Raw genomic sequence first — 17582 nt, 5'->3', positions numbered from 1 at the left:
CTTTGCCCACAGTGCTCCGGCCCCATGGTGCAGGCACTGCCTCTGCTGGTGGCACCCTCGGGTCCCTTCTTGTCGTCCCTCAAGGAGCAGCCCTGCTTGTGCTGCTCCCGGACACTATCACTCAACAGCATCAGACAAATATATTTCCAAAAAGGAAATCACTATTTTTAACTAAGTATTTTAGTATTTTAAGACTTTCTAGCCTGATCCAAATTCATCTCTCAACAAAGAGCACTGTACCAAAAACTAATCTTCAAAGTTGTCCCCAGTCTTTACATAGAGAAAACAGCGCAGATCAAATGCAGTGTTGGTACTAAAAATTGCCATAGCCAGACTACTAAGGCAAAGCTGATAAAATGAACACATTCAAGTCACAGTAAGTAACACGTACTGTGTCTTGTTCTTCACTGATTATATTTTTCTATTTCCAGAAACTGCTGAGCACTGCTGCCTTTCTAAAGCTATGCTTTAATTTTCAAACCCATAGTAGTAACCAAAAAAGTCACCTGCAATACACAGGTGGAGAGGTTAGGGAGGGGGAAGGGGAAGAGAAGGACAGGAAAACACAATAACTTGTATTTCAAGAGACACAGGATTCCTTGAGCATGTGATATAATGCAGAATGGGACATTAGTTAATTTAGATACCTTATACAACTGACTTGTTTGTCTGAGGTTTTCAGACTACTCTGGTCTTACCAAGTCATATTTGACTTTATTCTCCATGAAATAAATATATTTTTGTGGTTTTTAGTATTTTTTTAGATTATCCTATAGTATAAAATACATATTCTATTGACCTGAGAACAGCAATAACTACTAAGCAAAGTAATTAGTGTTTGTAAACTATCAGGTTCTAAATAAGAGGTTTTCCAAAGGTATCATCTTAGGGAGATGTTAATTGTTTGCAGTTTGATCAACTTGGGAAATAATTTTTTTAAAACCCAGTATGAAAATACATATTTTTAAAATATATTTAAAAAAAAAAATTCAAAGGGTTGTTACTCTCATCAGCCACCTAATGCCAAGTGTATATTCCCTACAGTACCCTGCTTGTATTAACCTCTATAATTAGGCTAGCAATAACCTGGTATTGAAAATAGCAATACACTTTACCATCTTAAATGCACTACTACAAATCAAAAGACATGTAAACAAGACCATGGCTCAGTTTGCATCCCTGACAACATTTACAACTAGAAAGATATTATTACTTTAGATTGTGATAAATATTAACAGAAAAGAAAAATTTATACCATCTGAAACTTAGACACAAGAAACGTAAAAGAATACTTTGCTTATTTTTAATCATGAAAAGGATTTTGATCATATGGGCACAAACAAGATGTCAACAGGAAAGACAATAAGGGAAAAAATTTAGATCACTTAAAGTAACTGCACCAGAAGAGCTCATATCCAGACTTCAAAAACAATCAATGCATGAAATTGCAGTTTAAAAAATGTATTATAATTCAGCAATATGACAAAATGTCACCCATATGTTTACCGTAAGTCAGTGGAAGAAAAAGAAGAAGAAAAAGCAACCACACTAAGCCTTGAACTGGTGTTCTGACCTAAATAGCCCACTAGGTTTTACAGCAAATTATGAAGGCAAGATTACTTAAAGACAAGGAAGTAAGAGAGAAAAAAGACAGTAGCAAAGCTCTTTTATGAAATGTTTATGAAAGTGCTAGACTAAACTCAAAACAAAGAGAGCTAAGATCTACCACATTTTTTTCCTCTAAGCAGTACGTTCACACGTACCTGGGATGTGTAGAGCAATGCATTTTATATTTTACCACCTGGGAAATTACTACATAAGTTGGAGATGGGAAAATTAAAAGAGGACTTGTGTGGCGTTTTTGTTTGTTTTGTTTTTTTGTAAGAAACTGACCAAATGGGAGATAACCAAGTAGAGTTGAGAAAAGGAAAGCATCAAAGGAAGGAAGATTAAAATAGAATTCCTCAAAGTAGAAACACAGAACAGAAAAATGCTTGTAGTCTTACAGAGAAATGGCATCCAGATTTGCTTGATAGGCAGAGGGTAACTTATTCAAACAAAGAAAAGGCTGAAATATAAGCATGATAACTCTTTGCAAACATATTAGAGGGACAAGAAGCAAATAACTATATCTAATTTAGCCATTAATATATCTGGGCTGACAATCAGGTGTTTACAGATCTTAATGACGTTTACAGATCTTAATGAGTTACTAACGATATTCCAGAACTGCTGCCTTAGAAATCAAAAGAGCACAAGAAAAAAAACTCTAAATGCTTTTTTCTTCTCCAGTTTTCTTAGGACTTTTTCTTTTGAGAAAGAGCTAGATGAATTTACAAAGAGGACTGCATGATTGTATGCAGCCCTGGAGCAAAAGACGTCTTGTACCCAAATCAGCAGGGATTTATTTTCCAGAAAGAATGCCATTTAAAATCTTTTCCTATTTAAAGGTGGTAATCCTGCCTCCTTCTGTGTAACTTAGGAGTAATACACCAGGTCTGCAGAAAGAGATAAATTGAATTCTTCAGCAGTACTGAATGTTTTATAAGTTTGGGAAGATTCTTACCCTGTATTGATGGAAATGATTTCTATCAGTGGATTCTTCCTAATCTTTGGCAAATCCAGTCGTGCTCCTCCCAAACGTTTTCCATTATCCTTTTTCTGACCCAGCAGTCTCACAGAATGACCTTCAAATGAAGCACAAAAATGCAGTCATTGCAAAGCACAAGTCCCATCATATTTGTTATGATTTGCTCTTCTTCACAAGTAGTGTTTATACTTCAAAGACTGAAAATGAGAATGAGATGTAGTAATTTATTTCCACCAGTTGGAGCATTTAAAAAGAGACACTAACAGGTAAAATAAATCATGTTAAAATGAACAAATTATTTCATCCAATTATCTTTTCACACTTGCATTTTCTGGTTTATTCAATTAAAATGATCTAAGCAGTTTCATTTTCAGATTATCAAGCAAATATCAACAAAGCAATATTTAATTAAGTTGTATGGCAGGATTAAAATATTTTCCCCAAAAACTTCATTCAAACCTAAATTAGTAGGTAATAAACAAGTAAATATTTTTAGCTTATTATATGGAGAACCAATACATTTCAGTCAAAGTTAGGTGACTGTGTAAGTCTGAAGGAAAGTGCTGTGAAGCATATCATGATAACATGTCCATGGCTAAGATGTCTACCAAGATTTATGCATATTCCTCCCACACCAAGGAGACTGCAGGTCAGAAAACTGCCTCACAACTCCTTTCCTGAAGCCAGGAATATTCAGAGAATAAAATACAAATACTAGCACCAACTGCCTACAACAGCACATCAGTCATACCACGTCAAGTCCTATATTTAAAGAGCACAAATGACAGGGTTCACTAATATTCAGAAGCAAGATCTAACAATGAAGAATAAAAACAATTAAGTGTATATTATTGCAACAGGTAGTGTAAAATGTACCCAAGCTATAAACATAAGACTTGTATCATTTATTCCACAAAGCCTAGAATAGGCAGATAAGAGACAGCAAGGGAAAGCTAATGCTAGATATCTGAAAAGAGGTGGAAAGTAACCACTACTTGGAGTGGAGGAAAAAGAGAAAGCACGTATCCGTTCAAGTTGGAATACTCTTTGATAGTACACAAAACTACAGCTACAATCCGTCAAACATTTCAGAAAAGGAAAAAAGCCTATCCTGAAAAGGAAAAGGGCGGGGGGCGAAAGGAAAGCATGAAACTATGAAGTCCTACCTGAGCTACATCTAGCACAGCAAAGTAGATAACCAATTCAGATCAATTAAAAACCATTTTCAACCAAATCTCCTAACTTACACTACCAACAGCTACTTACAAAACTAATTAATCCATCAGTTAAAGTCTTTCTCCACCACCTGTTTTGAGGAGTCATTAATTACTTTTTAATAATGTGGCATTCATACTCTGAATTTATTTCTGTGATACAGCAAAAACAGCCCAGAAATAAACAACTGCTTCTGGCATACCATCTTTCTCAGTTTTTTTAAGATACATGAAAACTCTCAATCAAAAATGTGATCTAATGAAGAAGTGAGCAGGACTGGCCTGACATCATAATGGTTAATACTAAAAGGAGACATCATAACGTCAACAGGAATTAAAAGGCATTATTTTCGCAGTTGCATTTGACAAAAATTTCATTACATCCTGCTGTGAATTCAGTAATATGGTACTTGTGCTATTAACATTTGCTAAATTATTCACTTCTACCTTTTCATGACAATAACAGCAATATCTTTGTCTCACAATATAATCAGTTATTTTCCAATCCAATGCTTCATTAAGGATTCACAAGCATGGCACCATTTTATTTACTTGTATAACAAGAGTGATTGCATTATGGTAGGCATAAAAATTTACCATATCAAAACTGTATTTGGATTTATGGCTGAAAATAAAGTGGGATGATTTACAGTTTTCTTAAAACAATCAGGCTTAACAACATAACAAGCAACCCAAAATTAAAAAGTCATACATTTAGAATTGGGGTCAAACCACCACTCTGAAGTTCAAAAAACAAAACCAAACCAATAAACCACGAAACCAACCTGCCACCCCAACAAGTAACAGCTCAGAGCACAAAATCAGTGAAGCATGATCTCCTCCGAATGCACACCCTCACAACGAACAGCTATGTGAATTACTGCTCTCTAGTAAGAATTTAGCTCATGCTCTCCCTTTCTCATACTGGGAGCATTCATCAGAGGCAAACTTTTTCACAGAACTTCTGGAAAAAGACTACAACTTTAGACTACAAAACTTGTCACAAATCTGTTTGAAGTTTGTCAAAGGACTAAAAGTTTGTCAAAGGATTAAAAACTAGAGAGGAGGGAGAGAAATGGAGATAATGACAGACCTGTGCAGGAGTCACAACTTTACAATCCATGTTTCCTTAGGAAAACAGGAAAAAAAAATAAACACTATGGTAGTCTAGAAAATCTTTTTAACCAAAAGTACTACTTCTACCTTCTTACAGATCTTTGTCTTTCAGATGCTAGGCAGGTTACCATATACATTAGGGGAAAAAAAAACAAAACAAACAACTTAGGACACTTGCACGTAGAATATAACTCAGTAGGCAGCGTAAGACCTAGCCCCTCTTACCTTCAGAGACCTTCTTAATTCAGGAAAGAAACCCCAGCTCTGTGACCACCTCCCACGTGGTCCACTGAACGCTAACACCCACACCAATCTCGCACCCGAGCTCAGGAAATCTATGGCCTGGCAATCAAATATGGTAGCTTATTTTCACATGACATATGGCCACAGTTGTTCCCATATTCCTACTGAATGACACTAAAGTTCAAGCTAACATAAGGTTTGCAAAACCTGTGTGGCACTCAAGAATGACAACATCCCTGTACTTTTGACTCCAGGCACCAGAAGATAAAATAAAGCAGTACTGGGAGATGAGTTTTAGCAGAGAGTTTAATGCTTCCAGAAAGCAGGCAGCAGATGCATATCCAACTACAGTGATTTGTGCTGCAGGCACACTTAATTTATTTTTTAAAAAGAAAAAACCCTTAGTTACAGTATTCATGACCTAAAATCCTTTTTCCCCTACTCCATACAAGGACTATTTTGTTTCATTTTAAGTAATCACTAAAGCATCTGTTTACAGCATTGTTGCTATTAATAAAACATAACTTGATAAACACTGAATCATACTTTTTCACATGCTGTAGATCTTTTTTCCCCCATACTTATTTCAAGAAAACTTAAAAATAAGTATTTTGTCGTCTTCAATAAGGGAAAGGCTAAGCAACATTTTTTTTAAACTGTCTAACCAGCATTATTAAGCCCAGGCCAACATCAAGCATAACAGAAAAAGCAGTAATTTTAAATCTTATTTATGATCTTCTTTCAAAGCTTAGAATGGGGCAAAACATTGCAATCAAGTTTTACTTCTAAAGCATTTTAGCTGATTAAGTTACCGTCCCTCTGGCTTTACAGGTTGGATAACAACTTAACTAAGCAAAACAGGTGTCCCAAACATCAATCTTTTTTTTGTTTGTTTTCAAATGTTTCAAACATTTTTGAAAACTGAGTTAATCGCAGTTCCACTTCCATAATGATGAGTGCTCTATCTCAGATATCAAACAAAAACCATTCCTTTTTTGATGGCTCACTGGAAGATGCAAGCTTTGAAACACAGCTTAATGACAAACAGATCTAATCAGGTTATATTTGAGAACCTAAACAGTCTAGTCCCACAAACCTCTTCTGCCATAAAGATAACTCTTCTACTTCCACATAGTCTACCAGCAGATAAAATTCTATTAAAAAAACCTGAAAAGGTTACTTAGCAGTTTAGGTCACGCTTCAGAGCAGTTTTTCACTAATTAATAGATAATTAATGCAGATTACAATACAACAGTAGTACTAACCAAGTCCAGTGAGGAAGCTTATAGAGCAGAATCACTCACAGCAAGTGTAAATGAAATCAAGCTAGAAACAATTTAAAATAAACCAGAACTCTCTAGTTTTCCGAACTACATACAAGTCAGTAGACGCAATTCACACTACTTGACATTGTTCGCAGAGAGGATGAGGTTGGAATGAATTAATCAGGATATTAAATCCTACTGTTAGTCTAAAAAAGGGCTTTTAAATGTGTCAGTTTGATAAACCAGTGTGCAGAATGAAAATATTTGAGGCATTCATTTTCACTTGTTAAAAAGGATACAAAAGAGTAACATAATGTTAATAGCATGTATATATACCTTTAATCGTAGATGTATGTGCTTCAGAAATGTGATAGAGAATGCCTGATCTCAAAATACAAATATATGAAGGGAACAGGTAATGGAATTTCTTTGCCATAAGATTATAACAACATTAAATGTGCTGTGAACCTCAGGCTATTGTCAGACTCCTGTGACCTAGACCCACAGAAGCACATTAACGATATTAGAGCAAACAGGTTCAAATTGGACTAGTATTTTACTAGTTTGATACAAGGATAAGTGAGAGGGAAGTGGCCTGGCTTAGTCATCTTTAGTTAACTTTACAACTGCCTATCAGTGTTGCAAATATCTATCAGATATTAATAGACCTACTGTATTTCAAAAATAATCAGCTTCGCTCAAGTCCACAGGCTGGCACCCCTCAGTAGCTGCTGGGAAATAATGTCTGCTTGGAAGATGGAAGACAGCATCCAGTGGGGGTCCCTCCCCACCCCTGCACACCCTGCTGCAGCTATAGTGTGCCACTGAAACGCAACTCCCAGCCAGACACAGAGCAGTGTTTCTTAGCTGTTAGCTTCCAAGTTCAGTGCAGATATCTCAAGCAGCTCAAAAACATGAGTTTAAAGAAAATCCTCAAAGATGCAGGAAACCCCAGCCTTGGCAGCAACAATTTCTATTGTTTTCAGCTTGTTCTGTTACCCGTTCTTTCCCTTTCCCAGTTACATCATTATACTTAGAGGTTATTCACCATTTCCTGAAAGACACTTTTTTCCTCACAACAAGTACCAACGTACCGTTCTGTATTTCCCAGCTGTCTCTCACGAACCTGTTTGATCTTCTCCAGCATCTTCGGGGAAAAGGATTAAGCACTATTTCATGTACTCTTGCATACATTTCCTTCTACCGTTATTCACTTCTTAATGAATACAGAACTTCCTTTCCTTATGGCTAACTCTGGAAAAAATGGCACATGGGAGCAGTGTAGCTAAGGAAGGCCATATGAAGGGAAAACAAAATAGTAAATTTCCCTAACAAAAAAAACAAAAGGAAGATGTGTAAAGAACCACCAAAAGCAGTGATAAAGACTGAAAGAAGGATCAAGTAAATATAAGAGGTGAAAAGAATTAGAAAACTTAAGTGAAAGCCACAAAAACAGTCAAGAACATATTAAAGAGAAAAGAGAGCCTAAGATGATCAAATAAAAAAACGTGTAAGGGCAGAAGAAGCAAATCAGGAACTATTACAAAACTTTAATATTGGATTTATTTCCAGAGTTACGTTCTTCTAACTCTGTAACTACTGGGTAAAAACAGCCTTCTAAACAAGCTATTTTGGATCTTCTCGCAGGATTAAAAGAAAAAATAGCATCTGAAATATAAGGATGCAACACAAATTGCCTAACACGCTGTACAGCTAACCTGGACTGTTGCTCATATTTGAGCCCAAACCTCCTCAATTTGGAGGTGCTTTAAACCCAGACTTGGTGAGCTCGCGGTGGACAGGCAGGCTTAGAGCCCGAGCCCCCGTTTACCTCTGCTGGAAGCAGCTCCTGTGTAGCAAGGACAGACCCTAAGCTCCTCTCCCATCTTTTCTCCCTGCCCTGCAGCACAAACAAGCTGTCCCACAGCAGACGTGACTGATTGCAAAGGAATCCCCGAGGTCCCCAGAGCAATCACATGCTGCCAGACACACACAAGTGCAGAAACAACAAGGACACTAATCAGCTTAGGGCTTTGCTGTGTGAATGCTCCCACCCAAACCAACCCCAGCTGGCCAGCAGCACATTAGCTACGTAGTGAAGGCATCCCTGAGTGTCATCCGTGGGATTTCCTGGCTCAAGTAAACACAGGGAGCAAAGAAAAGCCAAACCTAACTGGAAGATACATGCCCCGCTTCTGGCCAAGCAACTAATATAAATTATTCCTCTTCTAGATCAGTGAAGGTGGGGATGTTGTGTAACAGTCAAACTCCTTCTTCAACTGGTGTAGGCAGGAACTGGGACCATTACAAGACAGGGAAGAATGCAGACTAATGCTGTCAGAATTACTGATCTTTCCCTGTGTGTCACAGCATAACAGGAAAAAGCAAAAAAGCATACCCTGGGCCAGGCAAACAGTTCCATCAGGTTGCTGATAGCAGGTGGTATGTTTGACCCAGCCTCTACAATTCAGAACTTTTTCATAAAAAGATTGCCTTCCATCCTATACCAACTCAAAAAAGATTCAGAGAAAGGTGCAGGTATTAGAAAGCATACAGTACGTATGTTACTAGCTTGAAATATACACATCTACCAAGCCTTGCACTTGGAATTAGCATTCAACGACAATTCTGTTTCAGACTCCAGAATGTGTCACACGGGTGAATAAGGGGGCTTTTAAAAATTCATTTTATTTAATTTCAAAAACAAGCTATTAAATATAGTGAGGCAGTTCACAAACTTCAGAAAAAACCTCCGCAGGTGGCCCAGATTGCTAAAATTTATATATCACTTTCTCTCCATTAAATACATAATACCTCTTTATTCTTGGTATTTCTCCAATGTATCCTTCAATCATAACAAGATCTGTAAGCACTCAAACAGCAGAGTGCAACAAGTGAAAAAGAAAAGGAGGTAACTATTAACAAGGAATTACTACTTATATAAAAATTTCATAGAATTAAATTAAGAATGTGTGTATAAGTATTCAAGAACATTTTTGACATATCCAGAGTACCTTCCCCTCTCACAACAAAAGCGCTTGAAATGCCCTATTAAGGCACTATATTTTTTTTCAGGATTCAATAGCTTCACCCTACTTATTTTGAGATCATGTGATGTTATTGTCTGTCTGAAAAAGTGACTAAACATTAAATCTGCTGTGAACTCAAAATGCTGGCTACAATTCGACAGCTCAGAAGGACAGCACTAAGAATCGACTACAGGCAGAGTTCCCCTGACCCTCTGTCCTCACCTCTCTGTGAAGAAATGCATTTGATCAGGATCAAGAATGCTGCTCAAAACCTCAGGAGATTTTGGATAGAAACTTTCAAGGAAAAGAAATTTTGAATCAGATGAAACAGGCTGTGTTCTGAGGAAGGGAAATGCTGAAGGGTGGATTGTCAGAGCCAGCTGCAGCAGCACAAGTAACTTGCCTAATGTTTTGGAGTGTGCAGGTTGAAGAGAACAAATTTAGCCTTAGAGTGAAACATTGAGCTGAAGCTGTCACTGTATGCAAAAACAAGCTTTTACTTTCATCTCTACTCCTTTGCCATCTATTTGTACTCTTCCTATGAATAACTAAATTGCACTGGTTTGAACAAGGTACTTTTTGCATTTATCAGCCATGAGGATTCTCTAACAGAGCTAAACCCAGCTGAGTAACCGATGTGAACAGGACAGAGAAATAAGGATGCTGTAAGATGGTCATCCACTGAAGGTGTAGAAAAGAGCACATACGGGTCTGGAAGAAAAGTCATCTTTTCCATGCACATCACAGGCTCATTTAACAACGAGCAATCACAATTTTGCTACTACAATTTTCAGTCTGTTTCCCCCCACATTCCTTGTCTTCTTCTGCACCACTATTTACCTCCCATTCAGTTTCTGTGAACTACTTTCAAAATAAAGTCGTAAAAATGACAATCATAACAGGGATAGTCAGTTCTAACAGTTTTCTAAACCAAATCAATCAAATAACTACGTTGAGAAAAATAATTACAAAACCCACCTAAAATCCTGGATCATCTCACACACCTAATAGTCACTGCATGCCCAAAAGCCTTTGAACAGACACAGCAAAAACTGCAATAAACTTTGGTATAAGAACAGAAACCAACTGATGGCAACGGAAATCTCTTGCCCCAGCAAATAAGATTTTTAGGTTGAGCCACATGATCATTGATGTTGTACAAAAGCAATTAAAATCTGTCATTGCAGAAGTAGTTTCTCCATAATTACTGCATATTCCTCATTATGCTCTACTCTTTTCTTTAAGTTACAGTCTACAAAGCTAAACTCCCAGAATGGATTCTGGCACAGATAATGCTATTACTATTTTGAACTCATTCCTTCAGTACGTAACACTTTTCCTAAACAGTCAGAAACAGGCAATCAAAATGCAAGCCGGTGCTCTCGTTGAAGCGTTCAGCTGAATGACAACCCCTTCATTTAAAAACTGTAAGGCGGGATACTGTCCAGCCAGGTCCTTCATAAGTCAGTGCCTGTTGTCAAAGTAGTTCTCAAATTAACAGAAGAAAAAAAATGCTACTGCTTTCGGTAACGACACTCTTTCACACATAAAGCCGTTTTCTTAGACGACAACAAAAATCTGTAATTATTTTTGTTTAAACAGGAATAGTTCCAAAATTTCCAATCCAGGGACACAAGAAAGGGGCAGGGAGTGACATTTACCGCATTATGCTGTTAACCTCAGCGATCAATACATACAAATGGGTGATGCCGAATCTTTTAACCACAGTCATTTCAGCAAGTTAATAACAAGCTGTAGTTCTGTATATTGCCTATTGAAAACCTGATTTCGACCCCCACCCCCACCCCTGTCAAATACAGATAGCCCCTTCCATAATTTTTACCAGTAGTACCTTTACTTTTCAATAATCTCAGTTTAAAAGCTAATTCTACTACCTAGAAATACGGTTACAGAAATAGTAGTGTTCACAGGGTGTCTCTTGCGAGGGGCTGGCAGCCGGGGGCTGCAGGGCAGCCCCTGTGAGGAGCGGCCGGGGCTGCCCCGTGCCGGACACAGCCGGTTCCAGCCGGCTCCAACCGACCCACTGCACGGCACGGCTGAGCCCCTCAGCCACGGGCAGGCACCTCAGGGAAAGCCTGTGTAAGGAAGGGCAAAACGCTGCCCAGCAGTGAGGAAAAAAGCGTAAGAAACAGCCCTGCCAGCACCAAGGTGAGAGAAGGAGGAGGGGGAGGAGGTGCTCCAGGCACCCCAGCAGAGATTCCCCTGCAGCCCCTGGAGAAGACCGCGGTGAAGCAGGTCGTCCCCCTGCAGCCTGCGGAGGACGACGCAGAGCAGGTGGATACGCCCTGAGGAAGCTGCGGCCCACGGAGAGCCCACGCAGGAGCACAGTTTCTGGCAGTAACTGCACATAGCCCGAGGGGGACTCACGCTGGAGCAGACTCTGAAGGACTGCGCCCCGTGGAGAGGATCCACGCTGGAGCAGTTCTTGGAGGGCTGCAGCCCACGGGAAGGCGCCAGGCTGGAGCAACGGAACAGGGTGGGGAAGCAGGAGCAGCAGAGAGGAGCTGTGGTGGGCTGACCGCAACCCCCACTCCCCATCCTCCTGCACCACTCAGAGGGAGGAGGTAGAGGAGTCTGGGATGAAAGAGTGAAGCTGAGCCTGGGAAGAAGGGGGGAGGGGGGAAGGTAGCTTTATAGTTTTTGTTTCTCACCATCCTACTCTATTTTTAATCGGCAATAAATTAAATTAATTTTCCCCAAGTCGAGTCTGTTTTGCCCATGATGGTAACTGGTAAGTGATCTCCCTGTCCTTATTGTGACCCATGAGCTTTTCCATCTTATTTTCTCCCCTGTCCTGCTGAGGAGGGGGAGCAAAAGAGCAGCTGGGTGGGGGTCTGGCAGCCAGCCAAGGTCAACCCACCACACAGTGAAATAAATAAAACAACCCATCCAAAACCGCCCCCCCCTTTCTATGTCCTTTCAAAGGACACAGAAACAGGGACTCAGTGAGGCCACTACCCTCCCTCTGACCCTCCTCAAGCTGCACTTCGGCACAAACAGTCAGTTTCCTGACTTGGAGCCAAATGATACTTTTCCTCAAAAAGGAACTCCTGACTCCTCCAATTTTTATTCTTCATTTGGCTTGTCATCAGCTTCTTAAGTCAAGGCTACTCTTCTCACAATCACAGAAACTGAAAAGAGAGTATTTTACCTACTGTTATCGAAATCAAACAGCACATATAAATACTATTTAATATGCTGCCATTCACATACATACATACTTATATATATTCACACACACTTCAGGTAGGCAATCCAGTATAAATTCTACACTTTAGTGTATATATATAATACAGGTACCATTTATCTACTCATTGTCATACAGACTGACACTGTAATTATCAACAATCCATAATTACTAACCATATGAAGACAATTTAACAGTTAGTAAATACTGGTTAATGTTTAAACTGGGAATGGATGGGCAACTTCACCAGACAGGTCAACGTGACTGAAATCAAGAAAGGTTATGTGAATTATAAAAGGCTCAACCCTGAAGTAATTTCCTTTGGTTGTTTTTTACAATCAAGTCTAATGACCCATTGTAAAACTCTGTTTTGTGAAAGCGTAGGACAGACACAATATGGACTAAACTCAATTCAACCTGTGTCCCTCATCTCCCTAAGGCCTAAGCTAAAAGCAGACTGTACACAAATCCTTTGGTTCCACGCCTCTCACCTCCAGAAACCTTTAATAACATGGGATTTGAGAGCTAGCATGTCTAGAAAGGGGAGGAGAGACCCAAATCTCTGAAGACCTAAATTCAAAATCAAGAAAAGAAGAATTTCTACAGTAAGCAGTTAAAATTTCTCCTTTATATTACAGAATAAATGTATTATCTTGCCTACTGTAAACTGTTTGTATCCAAGCTTGTACACACACACTGTATGTTTTTGTTGAAGACAGCTTTTAAAGTGGTTCATAAAATGCTGACTTCAGCAATCACCATAAAGACATTCTGTGCTTTCCATAAAAGACAAATCTTCATCTTATTGGGGCATGCTATATATAGCCCAAACAGCTTTTAAATTCTGTACAGAAATTTTACTTAATGATGGAACATACATCATTTTCTCCTAGCTCACAGACACTGCAACTCCTTAGCAATACTCTCCTAACATACTATGTCATCATAACACATTACCAGGAAACTAAGCACATCAGTGAAATGATGTAAAAATTGCCGTAATGCAGTCTTATAATTTGGGTAATGTGCAGATGAAGAAAGGTTCACTAAACTGTTATATCAGAACCTTGCATGATGAAACAGTTCTGTATATCACGAAGACTGACACACTCTGGCTACATGATTGTGGCTGTCACTTTGAGAAACCTTAATTTGTCTAGCTTCTAACAGGCAGTATAGAGGTTTCAGATTATCAGTTACAATGTCATAGTAGAAGTACCTGAAGATGCCTCTAGTTAAAATACATCTTGGGACACAGTATAAATATTAATCAGACATGACCTGCGTACAAATACTGCACAGGTATCACAGATCACTCCTGGAAATGACAGTTTACCTGATAATTTACCTGATACTTAGGAAATTTCAAAATTCCGTAAGACTCGCGATAAAAGTCAGGGTGATATAAAAGTGAGACATCACAGGGTCTCTTAAAAATTCTCTTTGGGCTGTTAGTGAGATAAACACGAGCATCCTTCTTTTCCATTTTCTGATGAAGAAAGATAAAAAGGTAAAGTCATATAAAAAGTGTTTATGAGAATTATCTCAATGGAGGGTTGGGAACTGGCAACTACGTTGTTTTCAGACAGATGAGGTAAAGATCTATTCAAATCACCTCTTGAACCAGCAGAATGATACTGTTCTGAAGAGGGTTTCCTGACAATGCCCTTAAACTGAGAAATAGAGCTAGAAGAAACCCCGTCATATTTCATACAGAGTTCTAAATAATTCCAAGAAAGTAATTTTCTTTGGGACTACAGTAAGCTTTCAACCAAATCCAAGAGGGCAGCCATGTTCTTGGAAAACTAGAAAGAAGACTATTAGGAAAAAGAAAAAGGGGGGAGGAGGCTAATTCTTTTTACAAAGTTTCCCTTTTTGTAAACCATGCACTACAAAATTCAAGCACCTACGAAAAATCTACAGTACCCCTTAAGAAAGGGGAACCCAAGGAAAGCTAGACTTTCAGACTTAAAACTGGCAAGTAGGATAACCACCTCGGAATCTGGACAGAAAATCCAGACAACTTGGTTAGGCTGACCAATCTACAGAGACAGCTGCCCTACAGAGTGCAGACTATGCAGTTTAAACTTACTCAATTTAAATATTCAGTAGAAACATTTTTTTAAACTTTCAATATATACATAGCCACACTACAAGAGTGTACCACCCATGCAACCTTTCGATTTTCTTTTAAAAAAATAGGTAAAAAAAATTGTATCATACAACTATGACAAATATCCACCTTAAAACTTACTAATATCAGCTGGCTATGAATTCAGAATTTGTATTTAATCCCCTGTCCCACACCAGCTCCATCTCCTGAACCCATTTGCAGCTTCAGAAGTTGTTACTAATGATGTAGACTTGCGAAGACAGAGGGTTACATTTCATTTGGTTTTACATACATGAATTTAAGCTTCTACCATGTACCTATTTTACAGTATAAGAAATTCTTAACCAACAGTCCTGTTACCTACGGGATTTTACTTCACTTGGATAATGGAAGTTCATGGTTAGACTCTTTCATAAAACACAGTGAAAAAGAGCTTCACATTATTCTCCATTACTGGAAGATAATTCTCAAACACATAAAGTAATACACTATCTTTAAACAAATTTAAATGAAAGAAATATAAGTAAAAACTCCTATTTTTATGGTTGCCTTTTGCAAAAGTAAGTCATTATCATAGGCTGTGACCCCTGTCAATTTGTTGATTCTCTTTCCAATTGAAATTCTGTTTTCACAGAGGGGTTATGGTTGGAAGGGACCTCTGGAGGTCATTTTGTCCAAACCCCTTGATCAAGCAGGGCCACTTAGAGCCAGTTGCCCAGGACCGTGTCCAGACAGTTTTTGAATACATCCAGGAATGGAGACTCCACAACCTCCCTGGGCAACCTGTGCCAGTGCTCAGTCACCCTCGCAGTGAAAAAGTGTTTCCTGATGTTCAGAGGGAACCTCCTGTGTTTCAGTTTGTGCCACTGCCTCTTGTCCTGTCACTGGGCACCACTGAAAAGAGCTGGCTCTGTCCTCTTTGCACCCGCCCTTCAGGTATTTATATACATTGATGAGGTCCCCCCTGAGCCTTCTCTTCTCCAGGCTGAACAGTCCCAGCTCACTCAGCCTCTCCTCATAGGAGAGATGCTCCAGTCTCAGTTTCTTAACCATCTTCACGGCCCTTTGGACTTTCTCCAGTATGTCCATGTCTCTTGCACTTGGGAGCCATTTTTGTTAATTTTTTCCAATAAAACTTCAGAAATCCTATGTTCCATTACCTTTTGAGAAATCCCTGAAGGAACTGGCACTATGTATGGAATTCAGCAGCCCACTTACTCCTTTTTATTCAAATCACTTACAGTAAGCTAGGAACCAAAATCTTTCCCAAAATTTAGTTTAAATGTTCCTTTACATGTCTATGAACATTATATGTAAAATGCAATCTTAAAATCAATTCGGTGAAAAGCATGATTTTAACAATTGCTACTAGATTGATTGTCTTCTTTCTAGTTATATAATATTCAGTCACAATAACCTGTAACTATGCTATTCAAAAAGCAGTAATGTCTGAGTCAGTATAAACATCACAAAGCCCATTTTTGTAAAGGGAGGGCATGCTGACTCAGATTATCATCTTACTCTCTCAAGAATAAATAAAATTCAGGAAAATCGGACAGGGATCTGAAATACTGTGCTGTTGTAAAAGTCATGAGGCATCTCCGCCTCCAATACATTGTCATAAACACCACAATGTTTCTGGAAAACCAGTGTGGCTTATTTAATAGCAAATATGAATACGTTGAATATATTTCTTCTTTGTTTGTACAGTACAGCAAGTTGTACCCCCCAAAATTAGATGCCATAAGGTAAGGACAAACTGGGAAAAGTTTTGGTGGGAAGTACGTAAGAGTACAGGTTTCAAGCATTCAAAGCAATATGAAATCTTAAGGCCTTTAAACCACAAACTATAGAAGCCTTACACCACAACTTCTTGACAGAAGCTTTTTTTTTTCTTTTAAAATTTTGCACTGTTTCTACACTTTCATGCTGGACTTCAAAAACATCATACTCCAGCATTACAGTTACAGGCAACGTCTTGTGGACCAGACACTTGTTTATATTGAAAGTACAGCCAATTAAACTAAACCTTGTAATTTAAAGCTTCATGGAACAGTAATTTTTATGGCCTGATAAGTAATGGAGACAAACTTAGGTAACCCAGAAAGACCCAGACAAATATATTTATTTAACAGCAAATGTTTACTGGTCAGGCTGCAGAAACAATACATCTCTTCCCCCCTTCACTGCAAAGTACTGCATGTACACACACATGAACACAGCCAGAGAGAACAAGGAACAGAGTTACAAAAGAACATTAAACCAGCAGATAATTTATCTGTCTTGCCGAGGAAAGCTCAAGGAAGTGAGCCAAAACATCTGAAAAGATGAAAACACGAGAGGACTAAACATAAGAAAGTAAAGATATAGCACTGAATTAAGATAGCACAGAAACTTTAAACAATAGTCTACATCCACCTACACTGATGCAACTTAAATGATTTCTCGACGTCTCTCTGGGATCATTTACCTATGAGTCCAACAGGCCACAGAGCTCCTGCCAGAAAAGATCTCCGAAATCAGCACTTACACAAAGAGTACACAGCAAAGCATCGCACTGCCCAAGCATTTAGCTAGAGGAGAAAGCAAGCATTAGGTTGATAAAGAACATAACAGCAGCACTTCTGCTAGCTGATGCTTACAACTTTCAGGCTAGCTGCAATTATTTCAAGTGTGATGCTTACCTTTGATAGTTTCCTCCACAACTTCTACTACACGATCTATCTGCTGAACCTAAAAAAAGTCAGAAGGTCAATATCTAAGTAGTCAACAACTGGACATATTTTATATAAACTCTTCTTTCA

General features: G+C 38.6%; 1 protein-coding gene across 13 annotated transcripts in view; it reads right to left on the bottom strand.

Moving 5' to 3' along the window:
• Nucleotides 1–17582, bottom strand: part of CDKAL1 (CDKAL1 threonylcarbamoyladenosine tRNA methylthiotransferase) — a 434025-nt gene that overhangs the window by 272892 nt on the left and 143551 nt on the right. For all 13 annotated transcript variants that reach the window (XM_075142821.1, XM_075142824.1, XM_075142820.1 and 10 more), the window contains 2 exons: nucleotides 17463–17511; nucleotides 2567–2687 (listed from right to left, as the gene is read on the bottom strand). In XM_075142821.1, the coding sequence (XP_074998922.1) occupies nucleotides 2567–2687; nucleotides 17463–17511 (170 nt within the window). The remainder of the gene's footprint in view (nucleotides 1–2566; nucleotides 2688–17462; nucleotides 17512–17582) is intronic.

This window comes from Calonectris borealis, chromosome 2 (genome assembly GCF_964195595.1).
Source record: "Calonectris borealis chromosome 2, bCalBor7.hap1.2, whole genome shotgun sequence".
In the NCBI taxonomy this organism is placed as follows: Eukaryota; Metazoa; Chordata; class Aves; order Procellariiformes; family Procellariidae; genus Calonectris; species Calonectris borealis.
This window is presented reverse-complemented; position numbering and strand designations above follow the sequence as displayed.